The sequence below is a fragment of the Hyaena hyaena genome, unplaced genomic scaffold (genome assembly GCF_003009895.1).
Source record: "Hyaena hyaena isolate Hyena2069 unplaced genomic scaffold, ASM300989v1 scaffold_350, whole genome shotgun sequence".
Classification (NCBI taxonomy): Eukaryota; Metazoa; Chordata; class Mammalia; order Carnivora; family Hyaenidae; genus Hyaena; species Hyaena hyaena.
This window is the reverse complement of record NW_024080980.1, coordinates 1,102,295-1,114,535: the sequence shown is the minus strand read 5'-3', so window position 1 is coordinate 1,114,535 and position 12,241 is coordinate 1,102,295. Positions and strand designations below refer to the sequence as shown.

General features: G+C 47.4%; 1 protein-coding gene across 1 annotated transcript in view; it reads right to left on the bottom strand.

Annotated features, from left to right (window-relative positions):
* Positions 1 to 3,031: 3,031 nt before the first annotated feature.
* CMTM8 (CKLF like MARVEL transmembrane domain containing 8) overlaps positions 3,032 to 12,241 on the bottom strand; it is a 107,788-nt gene continuing 98,578 nt past the window's right edge. The window contains exons 3-4 of the mRNA XM_039249813.1: positions 4,998 to 5,114; positions 3,032 to 3,484 (exon numbers count right to left, since the gene is read on the bottom strand). Coding sequence (XP_039105744.1) covers positions 3,401 to 3,484; positions 4,998 to 5,114 — 201 coding nt within the window. The 3' untranslated portion in view covers positions 3,032 to 3,400. The remainder of the gene's footprint in view (positions 3,485 to 4,997; positions 5,115 to 12,241) is intronic.

The window sequence follows — 12,241 nt, the reverse complement described above, 5'->3', positions numbered from 1 at the left end:
AAATCCATCTTTCTGGGGCGCCTGGGTGGCTTAGTCGGTTAAGCGTCCGACTTTCGCTTAGGTCATGATCTCGCGGTTCGTGGGTTCGAGCCCCGCATCGGGCTCTGTGCGGACTGCCAGCTCAGAGCCTGGAGCCTGTTTCAGTCTGTGACTCCCTCCCCTGCTCACGCTGTCTCTCTCTCTCTCTCCTAGAAATAAATAAAAAACATTTAAAAAAAAAAAAAAGAAAAATCCATCTTTCTAATTAAAATAATAATTGTCTAGGGGACAGAAATACAAACTTTTAGTTGATTTTCTACCCAAGGCTATATCTTCAGCTAGTATTTTTAAATATCTCTGCCCTATGCAGGGAAGACATGATGTATTTAAACTCTTTTGTGTGCTGATAGCCTAAAGGGATTCTTCTATGAAAGCAGCCATCTTTTTTTTTTTTTTTAATGTTTTTATTTATTTCTGAGAGAGGAGGAGAGACAGCATGAGCAGGGTAGGGTCAGAGAGAGAGGGAGACACAGAATCTGAAATAGCCTCCAGGCTCTGGACTGGCTGTCAGCACAGAGCCTGATGCCAGGCTTGAACCTACGAACCGTGAGATCATGACCTGAGCCGAAGTCGGATGCTTAACTGACTGAACCACCCAGGTGCCCCGAAAGCAGTCATCTCTAAGTGTATGAAAATAAATGATACTAAACAGTCATGTCTTTGGGTTTTCTTGTAGTTTTCAAATGTTGGCTAAATATCTTTTGGGGCTAGGAGTTGGGACATTGCAACGGAGAGAGATTTAATTGCCTAAAACATGTCACTGATTTGCCATAAGTGGGTAAATACATCAAACTCAAAACCCACCCAGCTCCATCAACTGAGGACTCGATGGTTTTGGAAGGGCAGATGGGAGCCACTGATGCCAGAGGACAGTTTAAGCACTCTATGTCCCGTCCTTGTAATATTTTTCAAACCTCAGAAACCTATTCTTTTTGTTACGTTTGCTGTACTGCATGTAGCCTTTTCCCCCCCCCTTTCTTAGGAGAAAAATGGAAGCCATTTGAAAACTCATGGCTTCATCTGAACAACAGATTCTCATTGTAGTGTCTAAAAACCTGCACTTAAAAATTCATGAGCAAGGTCAGTATTCAAAAGAGGAAATAAGAATGTCCTTTCAGTTAAAAAAATCACATTTTTGGTTTTGTTGTTTTTGTTTTTTGGCAAACTTAGGTTGACACAAATGGCCAGGCTCCTGAAAACTGCAATAAACCCAACAAGCACCCCTGCATGGCCAGTGAGTATTGTTCTCTAGAAATAGACCTCGTGGTGCTACTGGCTCAAGAAAGACCTATAGCTGTAGTTTTTGTGGAGAATATTTCCAAAGTGGGTTATGGAACTCTTCACCCCAGAAGCTGTTTCCTATAAATGGGGCCATGATTATAGAAATCACACACACGCGCGCACGCACACACACACACACACACACACACACACACACTCACACACACCACAGGGGGTGGGGAGGACATAAAACAGATTTCTTTCTTTTTAAAAAAAGCTTATTTATTTAGTTTTGAGAGAGTATGGGGGAGGGGCAGAGAAAAAGAGAGGGCGAGAACCCCAAGCAGGCTCCCTGCAACCAGCCTGTCAGCACAGAGCCTGACATGGGGCTCGAACTCACGAACTGCTAGATCATGACCTGAGCAGAAATTGAGAGTCGGACGCTTAGCCAGACTGAACCACCAGGTACTCCCAGGCTTCTTTCTTGATGGCTGTTTCCAGAAGCTTCTAGAAACACACACCTGGAGGTTATAGTTCTTCTGCCTTTTGTGGAGCTTTAGTTACAATACCAAGTACTGAAAACACCCAGAGAGGACACGGAGGCATATTCATGCTCCGGGAGAGAAGTGAACACATTCTGACTAGTGATTTCAGCTTTTGTTGCAAAATCATCAAGTTGGAGGCTGTGCTGGTGGTGCCAGGAATGCTGTCCCCCAAGCATGGCGCCCGATCACCCGCGGCCCTGTGTTGCTCAAGTCCAGTTGTCACAGCTCACTGGATGTTGGCCTCCGAGTGGCCTCGGTACCCCGACCCCCACCTGTCCCCCACACCTGTCCTCTATACTCCCCTTATTCTTGGCGCCCCCTCCCCCCCACTACCTCTTGGATCCAGAACCCAGGAACATTCTTCATGGTTCCTTTCGAAGGTCTGTGGTGGGTGCTGGACACTGAAGAAATCTCAACGCTCTTCTACAGAGGTAAACAGAACTTGGATCGGAACTTACATATAAACAGGACGACCCAAATCACCAGACAACTCGCAACAGAAAGAACGAGTACTGCTAAGCAACAGCAGAGGAGTGGGGGCCTTGGGGTCACACCCGCAGAGTGTGCAGCTGACGCTTCTCACTGTCATCAACTATATTAACGCTTCTGTGGTTTTTTGTTTTTCAGAAGAAGCTCCCGTTGAAAAATCACCCACGACACACTGCCTAGCCAGCAAGAGCCATCCTAACCGAACACACTTCCTCTAAAGGCGCGTCTGCCCCGCTGCCTGGGGTTCTGTCCACCATCTGATGATCACTAACAATGATGCTACACAAGGCTCGTTCTGGAGAAGTCTTGGTCAGGTGTCTTCCACAAGGTAGGGTACATGTGTCGCTGTGGTCCGTGAGCATCTTAAGGTACAGGCACGTACTTCGCATTTTCACGGGTATGCACTTATTCTAATCCGCGTGAGGGACAAATGCCACCAGCACGTCCCTCACTGCATGTGGCTCCATTGCTTAGGGTGAGCTTCTTGATGAACTGCAAGACCAGAGTTTCCCCAGGTGCTTTCTGGGAACTCCGGCTGGCACGTGAGAATCATGGCCACCAATGATCCCCAGGCCTGGGGAGATGGGTCTCTCCCACCCCCCTGGCCTGGTGGCTGTGGACCAGGGTCTCTGGGCAATGTCCCAACCAGGCATTCCCGTGAGGAGGAAGACATACCCACAGCGCCCAAGCTCAGGCTTTGGCAACAGGTCTCCTTTCTCATATCAGACACCTTACCCGGAGATTTTGAAACATTTAATCAGAAAAGACGCTGGCATTTGAAGAGTTAGGTTTACAAACTTGACACAGTCTTAATATGAGCAATTTATCTATTTATATGTTGTCTAAGAAAATAAGGTCTATGAAGACATCCACAAGATATTTGAGAGTTCATTATAAGCTACAGTGATTTGCAAGTAAGTATCCAGTTAATGGTAACAAACCACTGCTAGCAAATTTAACTAAGTATATAAAAACATTAGTTAAATACAATTCTCTGGAAATATACATCATACCTACAGTTTGTTGTGTTTTTTTTTTTTTGTTTCATTTTTACAAGGAGGTTTCTTCCTGTTTTCTCCCTCCCTTTTAATTCTCAAAACGGCAAATCACTGGATGGTCCTGGATCTCCAAGCTATAAAGCTGAAATATGTGTTCCCAGCATAGCAGATGGTGACCAGGAAGGCGAAGAACTAGAGGAAACAAAGCATAATAGAAAGAGGGCTTAGGGCACATTCTAATTAGCAAAAGTTATCATTTCGCCACCATTGAATCAGGCACTCACAGCGTCCCTTGACTCCAGGCTTTCTCATCTAAAACTGCTTTATGGGTTCAAATGCCTTCCTTCTGAAATGATTTCTGGCTCTGCTGGTTGTTTAGCGGGGGTGTTTTGGTTGTTTTTTCTTTTGAAACATATCTGGAAAACTGGTAGTTTTGCTCAAATAACCACAGGCTGTTCATTTTGGGGTGAATATGGCAGTATGCATCCAAAAAAAGTAGACAAATTCCTAATTTAGCACGAGCAATGTTAGACAGGGCTTAACCTCAGACTGTCATACAGTCAGTTAAATAAAGGAGTTGAGTGGGTGTGAGGAAGCGATGAACGCACATGGTATGAATGGGGGGGGGGTAGGAAAATGCAGGCCCCTCTTAAGGGGCAGCCACTGCCCAGTTTGGTGGATTCTTGCTGTAGGATAGCTTGAGCCATGTGCTGCTAAAGCTTGGGAATTTTTTTTAAGTTTATTTATTTAGTTTGAGACAGACAGAGACAGTGTGAGTGGAGGAGGGGCAGAGAGAGAAGACAGAGAATGCCAAGCAGGTTTTGTGCTTCGAGCGCAGAGCTGGACACAGGGCTTGAACTCAGGAAACCGCGAGATCATGACCTGAGCTGAAACCAAGACTCAGATGCTCAACAGACGGAGCCACCTAGGTGCCCCAAAGCGTGTGATTTTTAATGTCATGTGCATCATGCCCTATTCATTTAAATACAGATTTTTGAATATAAATCCAAGAATATAATGAATGACCATATTATCAAAAATCAGCTTTAATGCTATCATTTTGGTGTTCCTGTCTGACTGCCCCCCATTCCTCTGCCAATGACTCCTTTTGGGGGTGGAATATTTTAAGGCCGATCTCAGAGAAACTTCTAAAATTAGTTTTTACAATCAGAACAACAATCTACACGGATGGTTTAAAAACACAAACAGTACAGAAGCATATATATTACAAAGCAGAAGTCCCTCGGGCCCCTCATCACCCAGCCACAGTTTCTGGAAGCTGGGGTGTACTTTCCTTGGCATCCCCAATGCATACACACACATCTCTCCTTCTTTAAAAAAATGTAGAATCATAGTGTGCTCATTGTTTTGCAACTGTCTCCCCACTTGAACTCCAGTCAGTAGAATTATTCTTAGACTGCCTCAAACAGCTCTTCTCCCTCAAATACTTATTTTGTTCCAGCTATTTGGCCTTCACTCAAGCTGAGGCTTTTAGCCTCTGTGTACTTCAGACCATTGGGAGGCCAATTTTTGATGCTTTCAAACCAACAAGCTAATGGCTGGTGTGTTACCACTGTGGAGGGTGCTTTCCCACCCCTGCAGGTAGCTGGGTCCTCCTCCTGGACCCCCAACCCCAGTGGGAGGAGGAGACCGTGACCCTGACCATGGCAGGGGTGGGGGTGGAGTGTTGAGAGGGCTCACTCACCGACGAGGCTGCCCAACTGTTGAAGTTGTGGCTGTTCGTATCCAGGGAGACAGAAGATGCATCCACCACAGCAGCCGAGAGGTATAAGACGAAGGCACTGCCATTAAAGCACAGCCCCTGCAGAAGACAGGACAGGGGTGGGGCGGTCAGGGAGTGTGCAAGGTCTGGGCACCTCTGGACCTTTGAAGTGGCCAGAACCGTGTGCCAGGACACTTGGGAAGGTTTTTTTGTTTTTGTTTTTAATTGAGGGGGAGACACAGAATTCCAAGTGCATGTAAGCAGGGGAGGGGCAGAGAGAGAGAGGGAGTGAGAGAATCCCAAGCAGGTTCCTTGCTGTCAGTGCAGATCCCAAAGCAGGGCTCAATCTCATGAACCATGAGACCATGACCTGAGCTAAAATCCAGAGTCAGATGCTCAACCGACTAAGCCACCCAGGTGCGCCTCCCCACCTCCCCCAAAGCAGCTCTTCAGGGCCTCCATGAGGAGAGGGCTTAACACCAGCTTATACACAGCATAACCAGACACCCCTCACCTGCCCCCCAAGATACCCAGGCTGCCTGCTTGTTCCTTCAGCCACTTCTCTCTCTGTCTTAATCCTTGCTTCATCCAGATTTCACCCATGGTTACCTATGGGCTGAGGAAGGCAGGTAGCTGGGGCTGCAGCGAGATTGGCCCCACCCATGGCCCCAGCAGGTGCCACCCTTCAGCACCTGTCCCTGACCCAGAGCTGGGAGGCAGTCTTTCCCAAAGCAGGCCCCGCTGATCTATTCCCCCCGCTCTAAGCAGGGAGGGGAGTTTAGGGGAGCTCCTCAACCCTAGCAACAAGTTCTTTAAACTAAAAAGATTGTACGTATTCATAGAGCCCTTTGGGAACTAATCTCTCCCCTGGCTTCGTCTTATTTTTTCCTATTCTGAGAGAAGGGAGATATTTAATACAAATAGGTATTTGGTTTTCAGTTATATTTACACTCTAGGAAATCATACTGTGAAATGTGCAAAAGCTGATCCTATCTGAACAAGGGTGAGAGGAGGGGGTGGGGCAAAACTGAGGCAGAAACCAAAGCTTTATGCAGGTAGGAAGAAGGTGGCTCTCAAGGATCTACCTCTGTAGTCTAACAGCTCTCCCTTGGTAATTCAGAGACAGAAACACGTACGGGCAAGGGGAAGAAGCAATATCTTTTTCTTCTTAGAGAAAGAAAGGCACACAGAATTTTCCAGATGCAGGTCCTAGCACTGAGGTGGGCTGTGTGTATCCCTGTTACCTCCTCCATAGTTTGCTCCATTATGCTGGGTTAAGGAGATTAACCTAAGGGAAAAGGGTACACAGGACTCAGGGTACCCATGATGCTCATCTGCCATAGAAATGTGTCCCCAGGAAGATGTGGGTTCCCTGGAGGACTCATTACATTTGTTGCTTGTGAGGTTTTTTTAGGTCCAGAAACACATTTGTGCATTAAAAAATTTTTTTTGTTTATTCTGAGAGAGAGAGAGAGAGCACACATGGAGGAGGGGCAGAGAGAGGGAGACAGAGAATCCCAAGCAGGCTCTGGACAGTCAGCACAGAGCCTGATACAGGGCTTGAACCCATAAACCGTGAGATCATGACCTGAGCCAAAGTCGGACGCTCAACCAGTTGAGCCACCCAGGCATCCCCCCATCCCCCGCCTGCCAAATTTTTTTTCAATTTCACATTACCTCCAGAGTTTTGCACATTTGCTATTTGCCAAGTAAAGGACTCCTCGTATATATATTTGAATGCTGAAACAGTTAAATGCAGTTACCTCTGAGGAGTGGGAGACCTGAGTTTTCATTTTGTGGCCTTAGTTTTCATTTAGTGGACCCAAATTAAAAATATTTTTTCATGTATTTTTTTTAATGTTTTATTTATTTCTGAGAGAGAGAGAGACAGCGTGAGCAGGGGAGGGTCAGAGAGAGAGGGAGACACAGAATCTGAAGCAGGCTCCAGGCTCTGAGCTGTCAGCACAGAGCCCAATGCAGGGCTCGAACCCATGAACCGTGAGATCATGACCTGAGCTGAAGTTGGACGCTTAACTGACTGAGCCACCCATGCACCCCCCAAAATATTTTTTTAATACTTAAAAAAATTATTTTTATTTAATAAACTAGTTATGTATTACATCCAAAACATTAAAATGCTTAAGAAAACATTTTAAAGTAATGCACATTCATGGTAACCTAACAAAATCCAGTGTGGACAGAAGAGTCTGGAGTAAAAAGTCAGTCTACTCCATCCCCCTCAACCTTTTCCTTTGAGATATAAAGAAAACACCCACTCGAGTTAAGTAAACTCAGTGGGGTTTTTTGTCTTGTTTCGCTGGTTTTTTTTTTTCCACCAAAAAAGATGCCAAGGGCAATTTTACACACCTGTCCAAACAGATGACCTCATTTCCTGCCATGACACAAATACCTTAGGATCTAACTTTTCCCCTACTGATGGGCATTTCATGTTCCTTGTTGTCCCAGGATTACAAACACTCCTGTGATGAATGTCTTTAAACATGTATTTGGGGGCCCCCCGTGCACCTGCAGTCCCCATACAAGGGGCGAGATGAATGAGAGAGCATTCGGAGAGGTCAGCCTAGCCAGCACTGCCCTGACACAGGCCCTGGGCCTTGTCCCCACCGCTGGGTAGCTGAAGGGCCAGAGAAGGAGTGCGGACAAGACTCCCTGAGGATAGGTTTCCCCATCCCTTATCCATTTTTAAGTGTGGCCCAATCTATTTTTTCCAAGGAAACGAGAAACCGTGTCCCTTGGAGAGAAGCAGGGAAGGGCTTCCTTCCTTCCCCCCTGCACCACCCCACCGGGCCCTGCTGGGTTATCACAGCCTCCATTCCTGCTGCCTCAGTGCGGAAACTCCTCCTGCCCAGCCCCCACGCCGTCCTCCTCAGACTGCCAAATTCAGTATGTCTCAGGGGTGCCTGAAAGGGAGACTAGTGAAGATAGGTGGAGAGAGGAAAGAAAAAGGAAGGGCAAAGCAATGAGGATCGGAGGTTGCTACAGAGGTTCAAGGACAGAGATCGTGTGGCTACAGGCGTGGAAGGGGCGGCAGCCTCTGGAATCTCACTGAGCTTCATGGAAACACAAGGCCGTAGGGCTCTAGAGCCCCTCCAATGCAAATGCCAATTCTCAAAGCATCCCTAGGCCGCAGGGAACCGAGAACAAATCAGCGTTCCACTAAAGGTTCCCAACTATTCTGTTTCGGGCGAAGGTGGAGGGAGGCTGTTCTTTTCTGAAGTTTGATCCTTCTTTGGTACAGAATATTCTTCCTCCCCTGCCCCCCAATAAAGGCTCACATAGATAAAAACTCTCAAATAGCCGGCCCCCTTGTTGGCCCTCCACCTTGTTACTGGTGCCCACAACTGACCAAACCTAACTGCGGAGAATGCCCCATCCCTTCACAGTGGAGAGAAGGACGGTTCCTTCAGCCTCAGAGATTTCCTGGAGGCTAGAACCGGGGCACCTGTGCGCCCTGGCCGTCAAGCAGACTCCAGGGTTGACGGCTGTGGTCGGCAGCAGGGGACCTGTCTCCCATTCCTGGTTATCAAAGCCCTTTCGGTGTCTCAGTTTCTTCACCTGCAAAATGAAAAGAATACATCCCGTCTCCGCAGTTAGTGTGAGGTTAAATGATGTAAAATATGAAGGGCCCAGCATGACCTCTGGCATACAGTAGGTGCTTCATACATGGTGGCTGCTACTTTTGCCTATAAAAGGAGGCTGTGCCCTCTGCCCTGTACGGCTCAGTGTCCTTGCAACGAGGCCGAAAGGATGAGCTGCGGAGGATGAATCCTTGGAAAATGCATTTGTGTAGGGCCTGGTGCTTAGTGCCCCAAGGAGGACAAGCATATTGCTTTGAAGTTTTAGCTCAAATGGGATTTGTCAGAAAGCACATCCCAGCCTCTCTGGGTGAATGATATAACCCGGAAAGCATGGGTACCATCAAGTCAATTCCAGTGCAAAGCTCATGTCTTATCGAGGGAAGAGCTATAGGCCAAACAATGAGACTCTGGGTTTTGTAATGTCCTATTGTCTGGTCTCCCAGCCACATTCCCTGTTGACTAAAGCCTGCTCTGCTCATCCCTTCTCGGCAGTCTCTGATTTCCCAAATGCTCTGAGAACCAAAAGTAAATCCAAAAGCCATCTGGCAGCAAAAGCTGACTTGCACTGACCTGGGGGCAATGCAGTCCTTATTAACCCTCCCCATACTAGCAGGAAAATGCATGTGCTAAACATGTCTGATTACAGTGCTGCCTGCAGACAGTCAGGGGGAGGTGTCACCTTATGCAGTAAATGAACCAGATTACTATTTTGCTAAAATTTGCGGGGGAAAAAAAAAACCCTGATTCTAAACATATCTGACCTAGGGGCGCCTGAGTGGCTCAGTCGATTAAGCATCCGACTTCGGTTCAGGTCATGATCTCAAGGTTTGTGAGTTCCGCATCAGTCTGCACCGACCATGCTGAGCCTGCCTGGGATTCTCTCCCATGCTTGTGCATGTGTGCTCTCTTGCTCTCGCTCTCTGTCTCTCAAAATAAATAAACTCTAGAAAATAAATTAAAAAAAAAAGAAACTTCAGCAAACATGCCTAGGAACTGAGACTCAGCAGAAGTGGAACTGAAGGTACTGCTCATTCCTGCATCTTAACCATTTGCTCTGTTACAGTTTCCAAGTTCTCTCCTTCCAAGTTCACAAACACTTTCCTCAAGACATCCTTTAAGGCTTGTCTTCCTCCAAAACGGCATTCCTCCCATTCCTCCAGGTCACTTGGGTGATGCCTTCACCCCGTATTCCCATGTGGCTGTTACTTTGGTTCCCCACATCCAAATGAGTCTTTCCTCCCGTTGTCCAACCAGGGAGGTGGGACCCCAGTTCCCATGAGGCTGCGTGGCGTGGGCTGCCCCAGGCAGCTTTGGGTGCCTTGGCTAGAATTCCTTTCAGAGCCACGTTCTTGAGAATCATAATGGAAAATTCTCACTTTCATATTTGGGGAGACTGTCAAGAGTCCGTCAATGTGTTCTGTGAAATCAATGAGACCTGTTTTTGTTGTTGTTGTTGTTTTTGTGTGTGTAGGTTAACTCAGCTAGCTTTGAAAGCTCCAGAAGGAACCAGGCCAGATATATCCTGAGCAGGGAGGGCGCTAAAGCCTGCCAGCTTCACTTCAGTCTATACCGCACACACACTATGCTTCCAATCTGGTTTATGAGTCAGTTATTTGGAACTGGATAGTTTTCTGAAACACTGGCTGAAAATAAGCAACCAAAAAGATAGTATCGCTTCAGAGCTCCGTTTTAGACATACACACATGTGGCACCACTTGGGTTTTTTGTTTTTTAAATCATGCAGCCACTTCTACTCCCCAGCAAGATTACAAATGCTGCAAGCCAAGGGGGACTTTGCCTTTTATCTCTGAGTTCCCCTCAGGATGTGTGTGATCAGTCTTCAAGATGACAGTAAATGCTGCCCCCTCTTCGAAGAGTTGCCAGCTGTCTCCAGCTGAGGTGGTAACTTTCATCACACTCCATACATGCCTTCACTTTACCACGTGTCATAAGGTACCACGATGGGCGGCTTTTCTGTGTTAACCTGACTGGGCCGCAGGTGCATAGATATCTGGTCAAACATTATCCTGGGTCAATCTATGAGGGTTTTGGGATGAGATTAACGTTTGAATCTATAGCCTGAGTACAGCAGACCGCCCTCTCTAATGTGGGTGGGCCTCATCCAATCAGTTGAAGACCTGAATAGAACAAGAAGGCTGAGTAAAGATAGAACTGCTCCTGACTGCCTTGAGCTGGGACATCAGTCTTATTTCCTGCCTTTGGGCTTGCACTGAAACATCCGGTTTTCCAGTTCTCAGGATGCTGGACTCGGACTGGAATGACACCACCAGTATGACAGGCCTCCAGCAGGTCGACAGCAGGTTCTGTGGCTTCCCCGTTTCCGTGATCACGTGAGCCAATTCCTTCTAATAAACCTCTTTATGCACACATGCGTGCGCGCACGCATGCACACACACACACACACACACACACACACACACACACACATTCTCAGTTTCCTGGAGACCCTAATATCACCCCTCGCCTCCATAGTGATGTGGGGAACAGAGGGCAAAAAGGAAATGGCAGGTAAAACGAAATTTCTCTGTCACCAGGAGACCATTGACAAATACTGGAGGCAAATGCAGTGGGTAACATTCCTCCGGGACCCCCCACCCCACCCCCTGCGTCCTAATGTTAAAGCCTTACTAGAGGGAAAACAACCTTAGTTTGACAGCAGCAAGTCCTCCTAGCTTAGGAGTCCTCTTTAGCATATGAGAGTCCTTCTGGAGCCTTCTCTTTTGTCTTTACCTTCTCGAACTCCATAGTATATCCCAGTCACCCCTCGCAACCCCAGTGAGGCTCTTTCTGCCCACGGGTCCTGTCCCCTTGCTTTAATTAAAAAAGTCACCTTTTTGGCACAAAAGACGTCTCAAAAATTTTTTCTTGGCTGTCAGCTCTGAATCACCACCATTCCAAAACCTCAACAAACTATAGTGATGCCTGATTTTAGACTTCCAGACTCTGGAAGTGTGAGAAGTAAATTTCTGTCATTTAAGTTACCTGTCTGTAGCATTTTGTTATGGTGCCAGGGCACCCTAGGGTACATTTTCTTATCTGTTTCTCCCCAGACTGTATGCTCCCCTTAGATTAGCGTGCAGCCAGCACGGTCCCCAGAGCCAGGACAGGACTCCAGTCCCCCTTGACCACACCTGCTTCCAAATGTGGGGACATCTATTTGTCCTAACAGTAGTTTCACTTTTCATTCTACCCCTGTACCCGCTGTGCACCCCAATATCAAAGAGCCCTGTGTGCACGGAAGCGAGACCTGCCAAGGCTGGGGCCCCACCACACCTGTTTCCGGGGGACACTGTTTACAGGGAACAAAAAAGAGCTGGACTTCTCTGCATTCAGTCTTCTGAGAACTGGTCTGCTATTCTGCCCAAAAGAAATTCCTGGGGGCACCTCGGTGGTTTAGTCGGTTAAGTGTCTAACCTCAGCTCAGGTCATGATCTCACGGTTTGTGAGTTCGAGTCCCATGTTGGGCTCTGTGCTGACAGCTCAGAGCCTGGAGCCTGCTTCAGACTCTGTGTCTCCCCATCCCTCTTTGCCCCTCTCTTGCTCATGCTCTCTCTCTCAAAAATAAGCATTAACAGGGGCGCCTGGGTGGCTTAGTCGGTTAAGCGT